Genomic DNA, 16,314 nt, shown 5'->3' with positions numbered 1-16,314 from the left:
AGAGAGAGATTGATTTTCCTCTTTGACCATATTCTCTGACCAACTGCAGTGGTTTCTCAAACCCATTAACACCCCAAGCAGGAGGCTAATTTATCTTTCTGCTCCAGTCCCAAAGGATATCAATTATCAAAATTTTAGTTTTCAGTTCAATTAACTTTTGAACTGGAGGATGTCTGAGTAGCTAGGCAAACCATCTGGGTTTTACAGTGCAGAAGCTCAAATCCAATTTGTATCTTTCTTGAGAAAAATGCCATATTTTATGATAATATTACATAAGTTTGGAATTTTAATAACTCCTTTGCAGCAATTATGGAGCAGAATAACTTATGATTTTTCCCTTTAAAATCTAATAATTAAAGGTTAGTTTTTCTGTAACAGACGGTGAGGGTGATCCACAGAATGTGGTTGAAATGCAAGGATTTTCAACCTTGCTTCTGCTCACCAAAGTGCCTGGAGATGGGCTAGCTATGCTTCTGGATTATTCTACAGGGTCATACCATCTTCCAGATACCTTTACAAGTGTGTGTGTGTGTGTGTGTGTGTGTGTGTGTGTATGTGTGTGTGTGAGTGTTTGTGTGTGTGTGTGTGCTACCCTAAGGCTTCATTCAGATTAAACTTCTGACTGCCCTTAAGCACATATATTTAAGAACTTGCACAATGTAAGATATTCCTCTGTTAAAATGCTCTCTTGCTGGTTTATTGTACAGCAATTCATTAACACAAGATGATAAGAAAATTTCAGTAATTGACTCAATGTACAAATAATGTAAATTGGAGGACATCCTATCTTGTTTTTAAAGAATATCTTGTCTTCCAAAATCTGTGTCACAAATTGTGGTTAACACCAGAAGACCCTTGGCTGGTGTAACTATTTTCTTTGCTTAAATCTGTTACAAGTCTCAGATTTGAACAAATAGAAAACATGCACAGCTTCAAGGCAAAAAGTTTGGTTTTATTTATGATTGGGGAAGATACAAATTATAAGAAAAAAAGTTATTATATTGAAAGATTAATTTTAAAAATTTTCCGTTTCTATCTTTAAAGTCATGGCTGTTGGAAGGCTACTTGATAAAGCAGTTATACAGTTTAGCCTATCCAGGAAGCTTTTAATAACCAGAAAAGTTAACTGAATTCATTTAAAAATCATTCTTAGTTGATTTTATGAAGGTTATAATCCAAGGAGCATTCACAGTGATTTAGGGACAAATGAGCACTCGTTAGTGAGAAACCTGAGCAAGAATAATGTCTCTCATTATGGTGTCTTTCTCAGTAGGGCTAACTGTTTCTCAGGGAATTGTTTTTTTGCAACTGGTAGAAGATAAACATCTCCTAATACCCCCTAGCTCCCATTTTTAAATGAAAACATGTCCTGTTTAATGACTACGATCAACACTCTTTGAAATTAAGAGCAGGTACATGTACTTCAATGACAGCCTGGGGCACATAAAGCTTGAACTTCAATCCACTGGGCTGCCTTGTCTTTATTTATAGCTAGTTTATGCTGGGAAGTTGTTCCTACCTCAGCTGTTAGTTTCATTTTGTTAATGCTGCTGTGCGATGGGAATGCAGATGGACAGACATACAAATAAGTGCTTTGGGATATGGTGGTTCAGGTTCTTTGTAAACCTGTATTTCTGTAGTTTTTTTTTTTTTTAAGAAGGCATCAGGTTGAGTTCTTTATTGAAATCCAGCTCTTCATATAATACAGAGAAAGCTTAGCAGAGATGCTGTAGGTAGCAGAAAGGAAAAATGGGATCAGCCAGGTGGACATGTAAAGGATTGCTAACAGGTTTTCAGACTAAATTTTTGGGGCAATTCTGTCAAGGTCACATAGAGGCTTATGGTTTTTTTCTGTCTCTATTTTCTTTCAAGATGACTTAGAAAGAAAGCACGTATGAGTAAGATGACATAAAGCATTTTTAGATAGATTATAAAAATATTTACTGAAGAAAAGAAAAAATGGCTCAAAAATAAGAAATATCAAAGAACTTTGTAAACATACAATGTTTTAATTCGTCCACAGTTCTCTATTTTTGTCATGCAAAGAACAAACAAAGTGGGCTGTTTCCTTATTTTTACATTTAAGTTTAAGAACATGATGTTCTTCATCTTCAAATTTTAAATGAAAGATTATCATTCATAAAACATCCTGGTCTTAGGATGGTAATGGTGGATGTGAATACATTCTAAATGTTACTTTCCAATCATGACAAAGCTGCACTGACCTACTTATTAGTGCTGGCCTTCCCAGCTGTCAGTAATAGCCAGTGCATTTGAAAACATGGCATCTGTGTTTCTGCCCATGCCCTCTTGGAGTCCCAGGCAAGTGAGCCTGAACTTTGACCTTTGCTTTGTCATCACTGAGCTTCTTATGTTGTATTTGACAATGTAAGCTTAGGCCTTCTGACCAGTTCAATAACAGGACCATGATGAATGCCTACTGACATTCCCTGAGCTTTTGTTCTTCACCTGTCCCTCCCCCCAAAAGTGCTAGGATTATTGGCACACCTTTCACTGGGCTGAAACACCTCTGAATTATTACTTGATGCTTTTCAATTTTTTTTTGTTAAAATAGATGATTTTTGTTACAATTTTTCATTAGTAGAAGATTGTTGAAAAAATAGCATTTTTTTTAATTTGAAGAGTAAATAATACTAGCCATGATCTAGATATTAGAAAGTAAACTGTCCAATACATGCATTTACCTCAAATTTGGTAGGAGACAAATTAATTCTAAAATTTCAAATGGAATTACCTCAGTCCTTGAGCAAATCCTTAGATATGTTCATACGCTTAACAGAAAGATGACATGAGTTATAAGATGAGTTAATCCTGTAACTTATTTATTCTTTATTTAGTGTCTACATCATAGCTGATAGCAAGCTCTGACCAGGATTGTCATAGTCTCTTTCCCCATACATGCTGGTTTTTTCCTCCTAGGAAAACATTTTAAATACTAACACATCTGTAATACTTACATAACACCTAGGCAGCAATTCCATCTCTAGGCATTTATACAAAATAGCTAATTGAACATGTATAGAATTGAGAATGCACAAAGGTTTCTGAGCCTTTTAAAAATAACAAAATAGTGTGATTACCCTAAATATCTATTAAAAGACTGATAAACCATTGGTATCTTCAGTCCATACAGTACAATATTAAATAGTGGCCCAATATAACAACAAGCATCTATGAATGTTAATGAAGATGTCCATAATACAATATTAAGTGTGAAAACTACTTAGAAAGTTCATTTACATTATATATACACAAACATTGAAAAGGTATGGAATATATTATCCAGCTAATTATGTCAAATGAAGTTAGAATAAAATAGTGTATTATAATTACTTAAGCCTACTATACGACCACAAATTATGGCTCCACCTATTTCTAGTTGGGATAATCTGACCTAATAACTCCTATGCATTTTAGTTCCTTCATGAATAAAATTTGTAAATTAATAGTAGCAATTCATTATTGGGCAAATTAAATCAGATAGGACATACAGAAGGCTTGAATAATTCCTAGTCTATAAGAAATTATAAATTTTCAATAATAGGCAAAATATTGGATTGACAGAATTAGAGGAGATCTTTCCCTTCTTTTGGTTGTTTACATTTTCTAAACTGTCTACATTGTCCTTGGCTTTAGATCTTATAGACAGACTTGTTTAAATCTTTACAGGGACGTTAGAAAAGCATGATTTAAAAATATCTTAGGAAACAATAAAAAATAGACATGGTACTTACTGACTTCTGTTAGGCGGGGCTTGCTCAGAAAGGAGGTGTTCCTGATGTTTACTCACACTCAGAACCAGCGAAGTTTACTAGTATACTTTTAACAATGCTTACTATGTGGGGCGCTAAGGATACCACGGCTCTAGTCCTGTTATCAGGAGCACCTGAGACTAGCATTTAGTTCAATGATATGAGGCGTGGGGGCTTGTGCTATCAAATGGGGGCACTGAGTGATTCAAGTTGTGACACTTATGTTTTGAAAACAGAATGTTGGAGCCCTTCCATTCCCACATTGGCTTGCCTTTGCATAATCTGACCTCTTCTTTGGGACTTCTGAAGGAACTTGGTGAGTTTCACTGGACAAGTGCTGGAAGCAGTAGTGATTTTCACTATAAAAGCAAAGAGTTGGTATCGAGAAAAGTCATTTATTATTTGATTTAATAAACAGTGTCAAAAGATAAAAGAGATCTGGGGGACAACTGGTGAGAACTAATTTCTGTTACTTTATTTAAACCTGAGAACTTGGATCTTTAAAGTGTGAATATAGAATATTGAAGGAAATTATGAAGATAAATTCTTAGGCTTGAAAAGTTTGTAGTAATGATTTGTTTAAGTTATTGTTTTTAAAGCATATACAATTTCTTCAAAAGAATATACACATGACACTTAAGTCCCTTAAGCACAATCAGAAAGTTTGGAACTTAGAGACTATTTTGAAGACTTAGTAGCAGTATTGACTTAAGAAAACTATGTGTACTTTTTCTTCTTTGTACCTTGTTACTCATGTTCTTAAGCTTTAGGATATTATTAAGAAAAAACTTTTTAATAGAACTTTGGTTTTAGAAAGAAAAGCTAACTCATCCTTGTTAAGGCACTGAATAAAATATTATCTCATTTCAATCTTGTCATCCTTTGTTTGGATTCTGATACAAAGCTTCCAGGATCAGGTAGGAGCTCACTTTCTAACTTCATTTCTACGAAGTACACTTCTATAGACCTAAATAGTAATTATTCAAACTATTAAATGTATAATATTTTGACTTTTATATTACCCCATAGATAACATTTTTGACACTTTAATCAGGTAATTTGAGGCTCCAGGGTAACAAAGATAATACATGAGTCTCAGTGGGGATCTGGACTAGAATATTCTAGACTAGGCTAGCAAGATGGCTTACCTCTTGAAAGAACTGCTGCCAAGTGTAATGACCAAAGGCCTAGCCCTGGAAACCACACAGCAGAACGAAAAACTGATTCATGCAAGTTGTCCTCTGGATTCCACATACTTGCTCTTCTATGTGTATTTTCCAAAATAAATAAAAAAATATTTACAATTTAGTATCTATATATAGAAGTAAATTACGGGAAATTTTGACACAAAATATAGGGTTTAATGAATGTAATTGTTTTTAATACAAATGATTATACTGAAATCTCCTGACAAAGCTGAGGCACACACTTAAGTTGTACTAATTCTGTGGCCTTTAGACTTACTCATAATTTCCAAAGGTTGATGAAATCATTAAAATAACGTCTTCCTCATACAAATCACACATTCATCCTGAAGAGAGGCTCTTTAGCTAATTGGATTGGTCAATGATTCTTATGACTTTAACTTGAATGTGGAAACTCAGTTGAATCTTTTTTCCCCTTCTATATGTACAGTAACAAGGCAAAGACTCTACCTTTGTCTGTTTATGCTACAAAAAAGATAGAAGACTTTTCTAACATGTTTGGTGAGAGAATCCCAACTATAGATCATTAGGAAATTAAATGGAAAGAACAGAATTTCAGCCACCTAGCTCATACTGTTAAGATCTGCAAAAAGTTTCTCTAATGCAAAAATATTCTTTTAAATTATGTAAACTATGTACTAGAGGAACCATAGCTTCATGACAGCAAACGACTCTCTGTTCCATTGATAGCACCTACCGTGTAATTGGGATTAATATATATTGGATGAATGAATGGATACAAATTAAAAGAAGGTACACAAGTGAAGCAGTTGCCAAAATCTATGTGCTGCTTCATTCTAGAAAGCAGAAAGACATAGGGTAATTATATAAGTGCCTTCACAAATTAATTTGGGGAAATAAAATACTTGACATGATTTTGTAATGCTTACAGTAATGACTGTAAGCAGACCGAAGCAATGGTGTCATTAAATCAAGTAAATGTTTTACAGTTCTATGCCTGAGAGCCAGACTCTCCAGCAAATAGTTAGTTTCATATCCCAGGTCTCTCAACATTCATCTAACACCAGTCAGTTCATACACTTTATTCTGAAAATATAAAAATTTCAGTAAATTGATAATTTATGAATGTTATAAGCTGTTGTTCTTTCTTCCTTTAAAATGAAATGTATCTCCAACATGAGTAGTTTTGTAACCAATGTTTTATCATGTGAAGTTTTGTTTAATTCTGTTTTGTTTATAGCTAAACTATTATACTTTAATTGAAATAAAAATTTCTAAGCAACAACAACAACAGCAGATAATTAAAATAGAAATATCCAAAGGCTTGGGACCAGTGATTTATTCTATAAAATACAATTTGAAAAATGTTGATTTTGTTCCAAAATAATTTATATGCATTCCTTGCATTGCATTGCATCTTTGTTGATGCTTTTAATGTTCACTCTAATGATATTTTCTAAAAATCTGTATGACACAGCCTTTTATTATTATTACTAAGCCTATTGGCTGAAATGTGTCTCCAATAATCATAGGTAATATTTACTGAGTAGATTAAATAACAGAGTGATGTAAACAGTGAAGGGAGGGACCTAGATTGGCTTCCTCTGAAGGGCATGATCATTTTCTAAAATCATAAACATTTCTAAAACATTTTAGGAATAAATCATAATTTTCATTGAAAGAAAAAGGAAAGAAAAGTAGATCATAGGAACCAAGACCAATCCTGATTTCTGTCCATTTGATAGAAATTTTAAGTGGATGAGTAGGGTATCATTCATTGAAGCTCACCTTTTAAAATGTTGTAGGAGAGTGCTTGCTTTGATGATACTGGAGCTACTTTAATGAGACTAGAATTCTGATCTGCTGAGCTGCAGCTACTAGTAATGGTTTCCAAGTCAAAGGTACAATAGGAGCAAAGCCCCGTCTCAACACCTATCCTACAAGAGGAGCCATTTACAACATAACCTACACAGTGCAGACACTGTGCTCCTTCATAGAGACACCTGTTGCTGCCATTGTCACTGTAGTCTTCCTGCTCAAGACCTTCAATTTTCTCGTTTGCCTTCCTGCTTCAGTACATTTGATAAGGCACTTCTAATTTGATATTCCAACAAACACCATTTCCACCAGTGATTTCAAAACTCTTTCTTACCTATCTCATTCTAAGAGAATGGAACCATGGCATGAATTCTTGTTTAGAAAAGTGTTCTTAACAGACCATTTCAAAAGATATTCTGGAAGGAAGGATCTGAGTCAAAGAAGCCCACACAAATCTAAGTGACAAATTCTGTGGCTTGATGATGGCTTCCTCAACTCTGTGGGCTTTGTGTGTTAAATGCAAGGTTCTTGAGGAAAGAATGAAGGTTCTGTTTAGGAAAGGAGTGGATAGTTAGACAATCTCCTTTACCTGTGGCTGGTTAGATTTATAGACTGTTAACTATAGACAGTGACTTCTCTCAATTTACAAGCTTGAATCCCCCAGGGACAATCAGATATCTGCCACAACTCCATCTAATCCAATCTCCACAGTTGTGGACTTTCGAGTGTTAAAGTCTACTGTCTCTTTTATGCGTGTTTCTTTATGACCTAACTACCACCTCTCCCACTCTGGAGCCTGCTCACTGTGACTCATGCTGAATGACAAAAACATAATCTTTTACTTCTCTAAAGTGTTCTTTGCACACTTTAGGCCTAACTGATGTCTATCTGGAGGGAGCATTTCTTCATTTCTTCTGCAGAACTCCAAAGTGGTGTTCGATCTTTCTCCGATGCTTGCACACATCTGGGGGTGGAGATGGGACAGTGTCTTCCATGATCCTCACCACTGCTACTTCAGACTATCCTCCTCTCCTTTCTAAAATTCTCAGCTTCAGCTCTCATGTCATCTGAAGACATTCTCCATTAGCTTGCTTCTTGCAGTAATTATTCATTTGAACCTATCTTCTCACATCTTAGATTTACCCAGAACCCTATTCAGTTCCTCTAATGCTTGTCATCATCCTAGGCAATTTTGTTTTCTGAGTAAGTAAATCTATAATTCATTAGCTTCTCAGTTCTTTTAGCTCTTTTTCTTTAGTGATTGTACGTTTCATCCATTATTCCAGGTATATTCTTTGTTGTATGGTATTGAGAGCTAGATAGTGCCTCCAATACTCTACTTTGAAGAATGCTACTGATAATCCATGGTACTTTATAAAGTCTAACAACTTTTACAACTATGGTAATAGAAAGCCTAATCATACCCTTTGGTTTTCTCTCTTTTATTAGTTCTCTCTCAGTCCACTAATATATGTTTGTAAGGTGCATATGTATAGTTGTTTTCTAGATATGAATATATACGGCATGATTGTCCTATCAGTATTTTTGTTAGGACAGTCAATAAAGTATTAGGCTCAGGAAATATTAAAGAATACTATATGAATGAATTGTGCTAGCAACAAAGATAATTTCAAATAGTCAGTACTCTTCTTATTATATGTTTATATTATATTCAGATCTATATCAAATTTATATATTTCATTGTTATAACAATACAGACAGCCTTAGTAACTAATGTTCAGAGAAACCATGTTTGCCATCAATGCTCTGTTCTCTCAGAGCCATGATTACCAGCTTATTTTATTTCCTTAAGATTTTGTTTTCTCATCTTCTAAAAAAATGTAGTAACACAAATTTAAATATTTCCTGTAGTTAATTCTAATATTATTTGGTTAATTGCAGAAAACACCCATTTCATTTTCTTCTAATGCTTACAACATACCCCCACCCCCACCACTTACCCCTCTGTGGTGAAAGGTATCCATTACCTACCCCTCCTGCATGCCCTTCTAGAGGTCAGGATAAGAGAGGAGAAGTCATATTCTTTGTTCTAACCTTCCTGTGGGGTATAAAGGCAACAAAAAGAAGGGTGGGAACCAGGGATTTTCTACTCATTTTAGAAGTATAAAATAGACAAAAACAGCCATTCTAGATAGATTTAATTTTATACAGGGATCTATAATAAAACCACAATTAGATTGAGAGATGTATGAAGCTTTTTTGAATGTGTTCTTTCATTGCTACAACCTTGTCAATTCTATGACTACCCATTTCCAGAATTTTACTGCAACCATCAAATGCCTTTTTATTTTCATTCTTTGGGTATAATTTTAATTATAATACACTAAGATAGCTGAAAAAGTGAAATTTAATATTTTTAAATTTTGTATTTTTTTCTATAATGATGTCTCAAAATGTCAATGAAAGGGTAGATTTTACAGTGCAATACATTTATTTTTAATATAATGTGTATAATTTTTGTCATATGAGATAAAAACATATAATCTTTTAACTTTCATATTGTCTGCATGGTTAGTCCCAACTTTTTCATTTTTTTCATATGAGCTTAGAATCATTAATGTTGTGATCAGCCTAAGCTTCATAATAAGGGTCAGTCTATGTTTAGCATGTGTGAATGCATATATTCATGCAAGGTGCTAGATGTTTAACATGTGTGAATGTGTGTATGTATACAAGGTGCTAAATGTTTAGCATGTGAGAATGTGTGCATGTACACACGGTGTGAGAGATAAAACCCGAGGGCCTGACCATGCTGAACAACTGCTCTACTGCTGAATTTCACCCCAGATCTAGCAGACTTCTGATTTTATTTTCAGATTTATTTTAGATTACTATACCAACTTACATACATGCATAGTGTCTGATATGTATTAATGACAGCTTTGCTATTTGATTACTATAAAATTAGTATATAGAAAGGCTAGCAACGTGATTCAGAATAGAAGAGGCTGTAAGTTGAGTGTTTTGTAGAACATACAACATTATGAACTAACAGTAGTTGACAGATATGGATGTTGCCTGTTGTGGTAGGTATTAGAAAAAACGGTGGCCGCCTTGGCTGTCTGCTCTTAGTTCCCGCACTAATGGCGGCACCCATGTGGAAAGATGACAGCTGGCTCCTGGTTCTGGCGCCATGTGGACAGAATTTAGCATTACTGGCGGGCTACGTTGGCCCAGGTAGGTGTCCTCATCTCAACAGGCTCTCTGGCTGGGCCCTCCTAGCCCCACACCAAGATCGCCCACCCCAAGGTCAGCCGCCACACCACCCAACAACCAAGTAAATCAAAACTCTAGAGCTTAAAACTTAACCAATGGATTTATATACAAGCAAATACTCAATACACAAGATGCCCACACAATTAGAATTGTTATCCCAATTACTGAACCTTGCTATGAATAACTACCTGAGATTGCTAGAGACACGAGGGTGACATCCGCAGCCATCTTGCCTCCCCTTCTGTTCTCTCTCTCTCTCTCTCTCTCTCTCTCTCTCTCTCTCTCTCTCTGCGTTTTTCTCTCCTCCCAACTCCTAGCTCCACCTCTCTCTTCCCTGTCCAATGACAGAGCTCCACTGCAAATACATTGGGCAGGAAACTCCTGCCACATTTGGTATTTGTACTATTAAATATGATATTTTTCATTTCTTTTCATTTTTACAGTGAACTTTTTTAGTCTTACAAATACCAACACAGTTATAGTGTGTTATGGAGCTTTGAGATGTGAGCTTTTATGCTTATTTAGAAATTAGTTTGTGTCGCTCCTTCAACATGTAACAATTTAATACAAAAATGCTTTCCCGGTGTGATTCTCAACTACTTTCCTTAATAAGTACTTTAGAAAAGTAAGAAATTTATTATCTGAAAAGAGATTTTGCCTTCTCCTCTCTATGAAAATGTGAGAAAATATTCCTAATATGCTGAATTCTAAACAATCAAACACGTTCCTGCTGGAGAGAAGAGTTCTGTGAGATAAAGAGCTCAGCAAGTATTTCAGAGACTTGTGAGGTGTACGCATGACAGTTCAGACCAGAACAGTAATAGCTGTGTCTTGATTAAGACTGCTTCCTACTCATTCTATACCTGTCTCAGAACAGAGAACCAAGATGACTCAGCTAATTGCATGCAGTCTAATTTCCGGGAATGCGAAGGAGACTGGGTATAGTGCCTATAAATATTAATGATGTTAAGAGTTGGCAGATGTTTATTATTTGAAATAGTTTCTTAAAATTATAGGTAGAGAACTGATTAATACATCCCAACACACCATGGCAAGATTAAGAGAGTAACTTTGGATCCATGGTGTACACTGGAGGTTCAGGAAAGATGTAGGTTAGTATTGTCTAGTATATACATTTTAAAAATGTTGAGGAACTGAAACAAATTTAAACATATTTTGATTAGATAAATGCTTCATTTCTATATGTAATTAATATATAAACTCATTAGCAGTATATTTTGTATACCTTTTCCGTATTAAACTTTTGAAACCTGGTAGACCAGGGAGCTTGCCATACATTTCAATTTTGGATACATTTCATATGTTCATAAAAATCCATGGCTTGTAGTTTTTGAGCACAGCTTTCGACTATGTGCTCCTAAAGAACGTGACCACTTACTTTTCATTCCGTTCACTTTCATTACACGTTTTCATTATGTTCACCTTCATTATACATGGCATATAGAAAATGTACAATAAATATTTAAAAAGAACAAAAGAAAAAAAAAGAAAAGAAGACAAGGAAAGGCCAAAGAACTTTGGAATGAAATGTCACCACCTGGCGACAGTTGTAAAGTTTGTACTCACTTTACCTTTGTCTCATATTCAAGCTGATTATTAGATAATTTAACATATTTGTATTTATTTTTATTAGATTTCATAAATTTTCCTACCAAACATAGTATTTTTTTCCAGGTACAACTTAGCAGAAAGAAATTAGACTCAAAGAGTAGGAGGATTTTGGCATCAAGATTATAGCCAAGGACAATTATGTTAAATTGCCTTGCATCCTGTGGAATTAATTGCTTCTGATCTTAAGTATAAATACTTCATTTATAAGACAATCTCTAACTATGTAGGACCACAGTTAAATACATGAACATTTTGGTGAGTAAGTGGTAGCTGTATGTCCAATCTGAAAACTTAGTATCCTATCACTTCAGGTCTCTTCAAGCACCCCTCCTCAGGCCACTGCCCGGGGAACTGTCAAACACAGGGTTATATAGTGTGTTCTTCCTTGTCCTCCAGTTACATTCACACACACACACACACACACACACACACGAATATAGAAATGTGAGATGCGCAGGACACACACTCACAGACCTGTAAAATATGCAGGAGAAACACTCATGAGCACACATGTGCACACACCCACACACACGTGCACATGTGCATGTGAAGATCAAGGCTGGTTTCTTGGGTACATGACTTTGCTCTTGTGAAGGATTTAATGCCCTGAGAGCTTGACACTCTTAATAACTTTATAACTTCATTTTCAAATGGGTGCAGTGTACTTGAGTCTGCTGGGATGCTGAGGTCTTTTCTGGAGGCTTGTAGTCTGGTTCCCAGTAGTGCTACCTCCTGTCACCCTCTCCTGCTTTTACTGATACACATACTTAATCATCTGCTGTTGAGTTCTACCAAGTAGCTTCAGCTAATCCTTTCTGTTCTGGAGTCTAGGTGCTAGAGCAAGAAAGGTCTAAGATGGGTGTGGGGTTCTGAGTAGCTGCGAAAAACATGACAGGTAGACAGCCTTTAATAAAAAACTTTTCTCCATTTATTTTTTTTGTCAGATCATTTGACATTTTCATTTTGTGGGCTCTGCAAATTATGTAGCTGGTCCAGGATAACATGATTAAAATGACTATAATATCAACCCCATGTCAACACTGCATAGGCTGTGTTTCATATACTACCCAGCAGGCTCTCTATTCCCATCTCTCGTCCCACTCCACCCCTCAAAGGTAACCATTAGCATTTTGATGGTAGCCTGTGTGGCTTTCCTTGTGCCTTTATTACCAGAAGTAGCAGACATCATCATTTTATTTTAATGTACGTGCCTGTTCTGTGGTGCTCACTGTTGCTTGCAGACCGTACACTTGTCTCTACCCTTGTCTGTTGTAGCTGGTGTGTTGTCACCTACCACTGGCGCAGTGCATTGCTTTAGAAACAACATGAGGTGTTCATCCCATTCCTTTTGGGCATCTGAGCAGTTATGAACATCACTTGCCTTGTCCTGGGTGTGTGGGAAGCTGCCTTTATCTGAAGAATATACTGAAGGAAGATTTTGTGATTTGGGAATCTTCAACTTCTCATATTTTATGTATCAGAATAAATTATACTGTTTTGAGATATTTAAACAAATGACGAGAAGTTAGTCTCCCTGACTTAGAATTTGACTTAGAATTCAAATATGTGAATTTTTGGCATAAAACATTATTATCACTCTGTACTTTTATGTTAAGTGATAATCTTAGAACTGCATCAACAGTTGCTTATAAGATACAAGATGCAAACTAATATAACAGTAGAACCTGCAGCATATAGTTTTATGGTACCGCCTTTTGCTCCAGGATCAGCAGTGCTACCCTCAAGGCTTCTCTTTTGTTCTACCTGACTTTAGCTCTGGGTGGTAACTATGCTACAAGTCCTCTTCCAGCTTCCCTGAATCCGTGGATAAAAGACACTCACACATTTTGCTCCTTTATAACTTGCCTTCTTGGCATGGTTCCTGGGTGCTAATATCTCCTGCCTGGAAAAGCATGCCCATACCAATATATTATCTGTCTTTCCACCTGCCCTAAACTTCAGTGGCTAGTCCCACAACTTCAGTGGCTAGTCCCACCTAGCTCCTGTCAAACATCCTTGGATACCTACCTGTAGTAGTGGCCACAAGCCCAAGCTCCCCGCATCCTAAGACCTTACATGGTTGCTGTGTTCCTCTCCCTCCAAAGCATGGCAGAAACTCCTGTTTGTTTAATTGTATCTGCATCTGTGTTCCTCTTGCTGCAAAGCATGGTAGAAAACCTCCTTTCTTTCCTTGCATTTACATTTTTCTCCTGGGTTCTGAAAGTCCCACCTGTATCTTTTACCCAGCAGTTGGCCCCTGGCTTTCTTTACTGACAGATCAAGAACCAATTGGGGAACAGGACTTTAGCATCAGAACTGCCCTCTTCAAGAGCCCATTCTTCAGGCTGCTGAAATAAACTACCACTGGTGTGGCTTACAAACAACAAAAATCAATTATCACACAGCTGTGGTTCTCAGTCTGTGAGTCATGACTCCTTTGGGGGTTGGAAAGACTCTTTCATAGGGGTCACATATCAGATACAATGGATAACAGTAGCAACAAAAATAATTTTATCATTGGGGATCACCACAACATGAGGAACTATATTAAAGGGTTACAGCATTAGGAAAGCTGAGAACCACTGCTCTAAAATATAGAAACCTGGAAAGAAGGTACTGACAGAACTATGCTCCCTCTATAGCCTTTGGGTGAGGTCTTTCCCTGTCCTTTGTAAATTAGAGATATTACTCCAATATGTACCCCTGACATCAGTAACAACATCTTTCTGTGTGTCTGCATGTCTTTTCTTTCTGTAACGACACAGATAAACTAGGTTAGGGACACTCACTGCTTTTGTATGACTTCATCATAATTTAACCAATAAGACCTGCAATGATACTATTTTAAAATTCACTCACATCCTCAGATATTGGGGATTAAAATTCAATTCATCTCATAAGATATAGGCCTACTGTAGCTTGGTGGAGAATGAATTAGATGTTTTAAGTCCAATTTTTTTTTTATCAGATCAACGTGGCTTGTGAAACAACTCTTTGAAAGTATAGAAATTGTTTTTATTTATCACAGCTATTCTTGTTATAATTTTGTTTAAATTTATATATTTCTTCAGTAGAGTGAAAAGTATTTGAAGACCTTTCTATTGTTACTGTATCAGGGTGTTTAGTCAAGTGTTTTTCAGTTACATGTTGTATGGATAGGTTGACAGTTCTGTAAGCATGTCCAAGATTTGCCATGGAACCATGGAACCCTCAGAAATGGGGGTACTAGGATAGTGCTTTATATTATTTTGCCAGTTAATAAAAGTTTAAGCTCTCAGGACCTTGACAATTATAATGTGATGTTTATTTCTATATAATAAGGTAAAATATTACTTTGATAAACTTCCCTTTTAAACTCATAGGGTTCAAATACATTTTTAAATTTATTTTTCTTTAAATTTCATATAATAGTACTGTATTTATATCATTTCCACTCCTACTTCTCTACCTTTCAACTCTTCTAGTGTTCCTCCAAACCCTTTCAAGTTTATGATTTTCCCTTCTACAGTTAATATGTCTACCTACACACCTAGGCATGCAACAAAGTATTTTATATACCTACCTACATAAATACATATGCACACACACATCTATATCTACATCTACATATTGATACCTATATTATCTATATCATCTATATATGTATGTATTTTTAAATTTTATTTATTTATTTTTAGTATTGATTCTTTTGTTTTTATTTCATTAACATCTAGAATCATTCCCCACACTTTGAAGACTATGAACATGAGAAAACTATGAATAACAGCATGAATTTTGAGAATTTTTCAATAATTTCCTGTAAAATTAATCATACGATAATCTCTCAACTTTGAGTGTATTTTTCCATAGTCCACTTTATGATGCTGGAATCTGACACTGAAGTCACTGCTTTCCATCTCCTGCTGCTCCCTCTTGGCTTTTCAATGAGTGTGATGTGAAGCTGGAAGCAGGAGAAGGTGAGGGAACTGCTCCCTGTTTGCTTTCTGAGTCAGTTTTCCTAAGTAGTGTTCCTAACTGCATGGCTCTAAAATCAAGCTCTCACTCACCTTGCAGTTGCATGCCACTCTGGTAGCACCACTCACACTCTTTTGTCATTTTCCTAGTCTTCTGAGGACACCTCAGTTTCCCCAGCTCATGTGGCTGGTCAGTCATTTTCAGAGATCTGAGTTTCAGCATCATGGGCAATTTCTCTGGGCTCACAGGCACCAACATCAGCCAAATAGTAAGCTTCTGCCATAGGCACACAGTTCATTTGATTCTCTAGGTTTTAATCATAGCAACTATCTCTTTTTTTATTGGAAATTTTATTTATTTACAATACAGATGTTATCCCCTTCCCCCATGTCCCCTCCCTAGAACACCTCCCCATCTTATAACCCCCTTTTCTTTATGCTTTTATACCATTTTGATTATATGCATGTATTAAGGTCAGTTCTAGGTTGAGGGTCTAGCAATACAATAGATGCAAATAGTTGAGGAACAAGCAATACAATAAACACAAATAGTCAAAGAAAAAGCAAGGCATTAAACCCAGTTATGTGAATACCCCCGTGATCACTGTTTCTAAAGGCTTATCAGGATGACCAATGTATCTGAGCCTACTTCCCTATCCTAGCCCAAGGTCATTTACATGTCAGAAGCCTACTTCCTTGTTATAGCCTAAGATTTAGATTCCTGTCTGAAATTAT

General features: G+C 35.9%; 1 protein-coding gene across 1 annotated transcript in view; it reads left to right on the top strand.

Moving 5' to 3' along the window:
* Iqcm (IQ motif containing M) overlaps positions 1–16,314 on the top strand; it is a 301,176-nt gene that overhangs the window by 41,648 nt on the left and 243,214 nt on the right. Inside the window, exon 5 of the mRNA XM_028788592.1 lies at positions 4,010–4,089. Coding sequence (XP_028644425.1) covers positions 4,010–4,089 — 80 coding nt within the window. The remainder of the gene's footprint in view (positions 1–4,009; positions 4,090–16,314) is intronic.

The sequence above is a fragment of the Grammomys surdaster genome, unplaced genomic scaffold, assembly GCF_004785775.1.
Source record: "Grammomys surdaster isolate TR1022 unplaced genomic scaffold, NIH_TR_1.0 125752, whole genome shotgun sequence".
NCBI classification, from domain to species: Eukaryota; Metazoa; Chordata; class Mammalia; order Rodentia; family Muridae; genus Grammomys; species Grammomys surdaster.
Note: the sequence above shows the minus strand (reverse complement) of the source record. Positions and strands in the feature narration are given on the sequence as shown.